The following is a 7242-nucleotide window of genomic DNA, read 5'->3' as shown; positions in this document are numbered from 1 at the left end:
AGTGAAAATTTACACTTTAGATGCACTTAAGGCCAAATAGGCCTGTAGTGAGTTTCATGCACTTAAGGCCAATAAGTCTGAAGTGAAAAATTGCACTTCAAATGTACTTAAGGCCAAAAGGTCTGAAGTGCACCCAACGTTTTATGCACTTAAGGCCAAATAAGCCTGAAGTGCAAATTGCCCAAAAACAGAAATCTGTTCTTCGAATTAAAACAATCTAATATACGATTTAATACCTAAATATATTCCAAATGAGCTCAAATTTGAAACATAACCTCCAAATATCATCAGGAACAAACTCCAATCATCAATTTGTCAAATCAACAATAAATTTAATGAACTTATTTTGCAATTAAGAAAAAGAAGAAACCCTAAGTAATAGTAAAAAATAAAGCATCATAATAGCTCACCTTTGTAAAATATCATAAACTACATTAAAATATGTTCACAACCACCATATAAAATTATTATCACCCGAAGAAAAGGAGGAGGAGGAGGAAAAAGAGCCAAAAAGTTGTTTAAAAAGTAGATATAAATTAATTTTTTTAAAAAAAGTGGATATAGATTAAAATGGAGCGACCAAATAGGACACCCCATATAATTTTTATACATTTTTCTAGAAAGCAATAATTCTCTAAAATAATAATGCGGACCAGATTTAAGTATTGAGCTGTATATTTCAGTTGAAGTCTCGTATTAAAGTAATATTACTAGTGATGACTAACATAAATTTTAAAAATTATTTAGTACATTTATTAGTGGATATTAATTTATGGTACAACTAGTTATATAATATAATCACTCTTCATTGCTTCAAGATGGAACTCCACTAGACAAATTATTTAGTATTCATCTTCTTTTCTTTTCTTCCTCTTCTTCATCTTTACACAAAAGCATATATTAAGTTAAAGAAACTTGGAGCAATTGATCTCTCTATAACTACTCTCATTAATCGGTGAGATTCCATTTTAGCTTTTCCATTCTATTTCTCTTTTGATTACTGTCAAATATTATTATTACAATATTCTATACTGTGATCATAATTTCCTTTTTCTTTACAAAAATCATCCACCAGACTAGAAAGCTCTCTTGAAATGTTTTATATATTTCAGCTAATGAGTCCTTAAAATTATTGGGGTAATATATGTTGCTCCATTTGAAAAGTTTCTCCGAACTATTTTTATTTATTTATTTATTTATTTCTCAACTAGAACTGCGTAATCCATACAAATCAATTTCAATTGAAGAGGACCATCGAATTTTTAGCTAGATCTAGCAAAGTTAATTTCCCAGAATATAAAGAGAAGAGGAACCAACTGCTTAGCCCAAAAAAAAAAAATGCTTATCAAATAGTTTAAAGTTTTAAATAATGACAGAAATTACATCGACATACTTTTAAAAAATTGCTTTCTCAATGCATCGGAAAAGTATATTCAGGCAGGGGCGGATATAGAATTTATACTTGATGAGTTTGATCTTTAAAATGTGTCATTGAACATATGACACTTTGAAATTATAAGTTTAGAATTTAATATTTATTGAGAGCCCGTTTGGATTAGCTGATTGTAAATAGCTGATAAACTTGAAGTACTGAAAAGCATTTTTAATTACTGAAACTGATATTTTAAATAAGCATTTACGTGTTTGGATAGACGTGCTGAAACTAATAATAAGCAGTTGATGTGTTTGGTAAAAAAATGCTTATAAATTATTCTTTTATGAAAATGACTAGAATACCCTTAAAAACTTTATAAAAGATTATAAATTAAAAAGTTTCTTTGTAAAGAAAAGGACGAACAACGAATATGAAATGAAAAGAAAGTTAGGAAATTCATTTTAGAATTTTTTTTTGCAAATTAAAAAATATTACTCTCTTCGTTCCAATTTATGTGAACCTATTTCCTTTTTGGCTAGTTCCAAAAAGAATGACTCCTTTCTAAATTTGAAAACAATTTAGCTTAAACTTCCAATTCTACCCTTAATTAGAAACTTTTATAACTACACAAATACTCTGGACTCCTTTTTGACTTGTTTAGGACCACAAATTCAAAAAGTCTTTATTTTTTCTTAAACTCCGTGCTCAGTCAAACAGGTTCACATAAATTGGAACGGAGGGAGTATTAAAGATAAAATAGTAAAAAGCCCTGGTCAAACTAAAAGTGCTTATAAGCTGAAAAGTCATGTTGGGGGTGACCAACTTATAATTTATGACTGATTTTAACTTATAAGCACTTTGGATATTTACCAAATGCGTAGATAAGCCAAAAAGTGCTTATAAGCTGATTTGATAAGCTTATAAGCTTAGCCAAACATCCTCTAAAAACCTGAATACTTTTTACATAAATATATATATATATATATATATATATGGTCGAAAATGTTGAGTTAAATTGAATCAAACTTCAGCTAAACAAGAAAAGACAGATTCACTATCACCGAGGGCTTACAATATCAATGTGTAATACTCTATCCATGTTTTATAGCCTGTTTGGCCAAGCTTATTTTGACGCAAAATCGTTTTTTATTGGGGTCAAAAAAGCTTTTTTCCTAAAATTAATGTATTTGACCAAGCTTTTGAAAGGAAAAAAGTGCTCTTGAGAAGAAGCAGAAGCAGTTTTGGAGAAGCGGAAAAAAATAGCTTATTTTCAAAAAAGCACTTTTTTGAAAAGCACTTTTGAGAAAAATACACTAAGAAGCAGTTTTTTGAAGCTTGCCCAAACATTAATTGCTGCTCAGAATTGCTTTTCAAATTAATTAGCCAAACACAAACTGCTTCTCACCAAAAGTACTTTTGAGAAAAAACACTTCTCAAAATAAGCTAATTTTTGCAGCTTGGCCAAATGGGCTATTAGTTTGCTTGGCTTTGTTTGATTCAACACGAAGTTAAGAAAAAAACGACAATTTTAAAAATTTGTTGCCTTGAATATGTCAATATTTGTATGGTTTGAAGCTTATAGTCTTAAACATATCATAACGTTTGTATGACTATAAGGAAAGGGGTTATTCTTTTTGGCACAGACTAAAAAGCTTATGGTCTTAAACGTATCATAACATTTGAGGTGACCTACAATGATCGGGCCGAAGTGGGACAAATCCTTGATAGTTTTGTCCGTGACATTGGGTAGGGGTCTTCTCATTCATCTTATAGTGTGCGTGTGCGCATGTGCACATCAAAATGAAATGTATTTCTTTGAATTGTTAAGTTATAGTTGATTGACCTATTCTTGTTTTCATTTCATTTATGGAGGCTGACGGAGTTATTAATGCCACTGCAGTTTTGAGTTTACTTCCAACAATCCTAAAAAAGAGCAACATAATTGACATGGAGAATGTCGAGAAAACAGCTGCTCATGCAAAGCCTTCCACTGAAGGCAGTTCTCTATCAAATAATGAGGATTTTGTGGGCTTTGAGGAAGATGTAAATCAGATCATTCAGAAATTGACTGGATTCGGAGGACCAAAACAACGAGACATTATCTCGATTGTTGGAATGCCTGGTCTAGGTAAAACGACTTTGGCTAATAAAGTGTACAACAATCCTCTTGTTATTCATCACTTTAATGTCAGAGCATTTTGTACTGTTTCACAAAAATATGACGAGAGGAAGCTATTGGTTGAGATTCTTAAACAAGCAACAGGTGATAAGAGTGACATCAATGAGGATGTGGACGTGGTTGATGCGGTGAAGAAGGCTCTATCTAGCTGGAGATACCTCATCGTATTAGATGACATATGGAAATATGAGGCATGGGAATATCTGCAATTATGTTTTCCTCGAGAGGAAAAAGGAAGTAGAATTATGATAACAACTCGAGATGAAAAGGTGGCTAAGGAGATTAAGCACCGCAGTGATCCTTATTTTCTTCGATTCCTAACAAAGGAGGAGAGTTGAGAATTATTGCAAAAGAAAGTATTTCAATGCGAGAGCTGTCCCGTGGAGCTACGTGAAGCAGGAGAAGAAGTTGCCAAAAACTGTAAGGGACTGCCTCTTGTGATTGTCTTGACTGCTCCAATTATCGCGCAAAAGGAAAGACAAGCCTCTGTGTGGAGTGAGTTTGCAAATATTTTGAGTTCCCATGGTTTAGAAGAGCTGAGTACGAAAGCAATACAGTCAAGTTATGACAATTTAAGGGTTCATCTAAAGCATTGCCTTCTTTACATGGGATATTTTCCGGAAGACTTCAAAATTGAAGTGTCTGATTTGCTGAAGTTGTGGATAGCCGAAGAGTTAGTGCAAAACATCGACACAGAGAACCTAGAGAAAGCATCTAAAGATTGTTTGAATGATCTTGTCAATAGAAGCCTTCTAATAGTTTCTAAAAGGAGATCTAATGGTGACATAAAATACTGCATGGTTCATGATCTAGTGCGTGCGTTTTGTTCAACTAAACTTGAAGAAGAAAAGTTTAAGCAGCAGATCGCGCCATATAATTTATCCCAAACCTCATCTTCGCAGGATCCTCACTTATGCATGTATATCCATGACGAGCTTGTTAAACGACTGGAGCTGAATGGGTATTTACTGGACAAGATTGCAATGGTCGACACTGAAGAAAGGGAGTCTATTGAGTTCATCGCTCATCCACAATTCTACGCATCAAACCGAGTGGATCTTTTCCCTGTAATTATTAGCTTAAGACATATTAGGGTGCTGCATTTGTTGGATGTCAACTTGGAAAATGACCGAGATTTTCAAGTTTCTCCGGCTTCCACTCTGGGATTACTATTTCACTTGAGGTACCTAGCAATTTTTGTCAAAAAGTTTGATTTCAAGTGGGTTTCGCACTTGAGTGATCTACAAACTTTGCGGGTCCATTCACATCAGCGCATAAAGACCTCACCTGATATTTGGAAAATGACGAAGCTAAGACATGTGGATATTAGTGAATTTTCCTTTATCTGGGAAGACAGCGAGCAAGAAAGTCTTAAACAATCTTCACAAACTGTGTTAGAGAACTTAAAGTCTTTTGGCAAGTGTCGTGTATCTGTGGCGGATATGAATCGGAAGTTCTGGTGGAGGTTTCCGAATCTTGAAGAATTTAAGCTCTCCATTGTTAATCTTCATGATATGCCTAATCATTCGCTGTTTTCTACAGCGGAAACTCATAATCAGCTTCAATCTCTTGATATAAGTTTCCCGATTGGTTTCTCCGAATCAATTGGATGGTTTAAATCAGTCTTCCCTTTGAATCTTAAGGTTTTATCTCTTGCTGGCATTTCATTGACAGAAGCAATAGTTTCAAGTATTATAGCACTGGAAAATCTTGAGACTCTCAAATTATTTTTTATACACTTTACATGTGATCCGCTATGGGACGTCACAAATAAAGTGTTCAAAGCGCTGAAATACTTGAAATTAGAGCAAGTGGATATGATTCAATGGGAGTCCTCAGAGACATCCTTTCCTGTTCTTGAGAAACTTGTTATAAAAGATTGTGGACGGTTTGAGAAGATTCCTTCTAGTTTTGCAGATATTCTATCACTAAAATCGATTAAAGTGATCAACTGTAGCGACTCAGTTGGGAATTCAGCTTGGGATATTAAAGAAGAAGCTGAAAATACCGAAGGAACTGAAAGAATCCGAGTTCATATCCCGAAGAAAAACTAAAGATGGTAAGTGATTCCATTATTATGAAAACCAGAAGAAGAAACTATTTCTTTACCCTGCTATCAGTTCCATCTGGTATGAAAAAAAAGAGAAGTATGTTTAACTTATTGTCTAGCAGGCTAAATTACTCATCCTTTTTAATTCATAGCATGCTATAGAAAATTTATGAAGTGGCAAATTATATAGATTACCATTTTATGCTTTGTGGCTGGGCTTTTTATTTTTGGTTTCACACTACTAGGAACATATGAATGGGGAGCCTTGGAGTAACTGGTAAAGTTTTGCCATATGACCAGGAGGTCAGGGGTTCGAGCCGTGGAAACAGCCTCTTGCAGAAATGTAGGGTCTGGCCCTGCATACAGTAGACCCCTGTGGTCCGGCCATTCCCCTTACCCCACGCATATCGGGTGCTTAGTGCACCGGACTACTAAGAACATATAAGGTTTTTACATTTGCATCATGTGAATTGTGATACATATAGCATTGCTTTCATTTTTTTCCTCTCCAATTTATCTTTAGATATAGCTTGTCCAATTTCCTTCACTTTCCTAATTATTCTTCGAAAATTCTACTTATGTAAGTCCCTTCATTTTTCTGTAGGGTCCACCTGGATGCAGCTTCGATCAGAGGAGATATTTATGTTCTTCTACATGATTACAGAGACAAAAAGAGTTGTTCTATTGGATTATCTGTAGCTAATGTATGTAAGACTTCAATGTCTTTTTAGTTCTGTAGTTAAATAACTATTTGAAATGTTAATGTCTCAAATCCTTATTCAAAAAAAATCAGATGTTTGTAGGTATGTTCGCTAGAAATTATACTTTTTATACGATATGAATACCTTATATTCATTTAATGTCTCAATTCTCATGGCATGACCGAGGATACCATTAACCAAACATGGTATAAATTTAATCCCATACTTAATACTGGATATCTCACCTTATCCTCCCTTATCCCATCAAGCTTGAAATTATTTTATTCCACTTCCCAGGTGGGATAAAATAGTCCAGGGATCATAATTCTGGGATTATTATATCGGGATACTTAAGCGAAGTTTATAAAGAAAAAGAGATTTTCTGGAAACAATAGTCTAGAGTTTTATGGTTGCTTGATGGAGACAAAAATGCTTCCTCTTTTCACATGGCAACCTAATAAAGAAGAAGAAGAAATATAATTAGGGGGTTTCAAACATTTGATGAGAGGCGAGTTATATATATATATATATATATGTATATATATAGTTCAAGAAGTTGATGCGTATTATGTTAGACTATTCTCTACATCTAACTCGACGAACTTCGAAAGTGTTCTGAACCATGTCAATGTAACAATTAGTGACTCTATAAATCGAGAACTCATTAAAGATGTTAGTGAAGTTGAAATAAAGAATGCGGTGTTCGCTATGCATCCTCTTAAAGCGCCAGGCGTGGATGAAATGACTCCTTTATTTTTTCTCGTGGAATCATATTTTAATCACTCTTGTGCCTAAAGTTAAAAGCCCTACTTTGGTATCGCAATTTAGACCCATAAGTTTATGTTCTACTCTTTATAAAATCATTGCAAATATTCTTGCTACGAGAATGGAATGTTATTTAACTAAGGTTATATCTTCAACTCAAGCAACTTTCGTT

General features: G+C 33.9%; 2 protein-coding genes across 2 annotated transcripts; both read left to right on the top strand.

The window, feature by feature from the left end:
* Positions 1-824: 824 nt before the first annotated feature.
* On the top strand, positions 825-6459 carry LOC107806961 (putative late blight resistance protein homolog R1C-3). The gene is made up of 3 exons (XM_016631234.2): positions 825-955; positions 3276-5613; positions 6209-6459. The coding sequence occupies exon 2, from the start codon at positions 4160-4162 to the stop codon at positions 5606-5608; it is 1449 nt and encodes a 482-aa protein (XP_016486720.1). The 5' UTR covers positions 825-955; positions 3276-4159; the 3' UTR covers positions 5609-5613; positions 6209-6459.
* LOC142174212 (putative late blight resistance protein homolog R1A-3) lies at positions 3242-3892 on the top strand. The gene has a single exon (XM_075240008.1). The coding sequence runs from the start codon at positions 3242-3244 to the stop codon at positions 3890-3892; it is 651 nt and encodes a 216-aa protein (XP_075096109.1).
* Positions 6460-7242: the final 783 nt, after the last annotated feature.

Source organism: Nicotiana tabacum, chromosome 20 (genome assembly GCF_000715075.1).
Source record: "Nicotiana tabacum cultivar K326 chromosome 20, ASM71507v2, whole genome shotgun sequence".
In the NCBI taxonomy this organism is placed as follows: domain Eukaryota; kingdom Viridiplantae; phylum Streptophyta; class Magnoliopsida; order Solanales; family Solanaceae; genus Nicotiana; species Nicotiana tabacum.
Note: the sequence above shows the minus strand (reverse complement) of the source record. Positions and strands in the feature narration are given on the sequence as shown.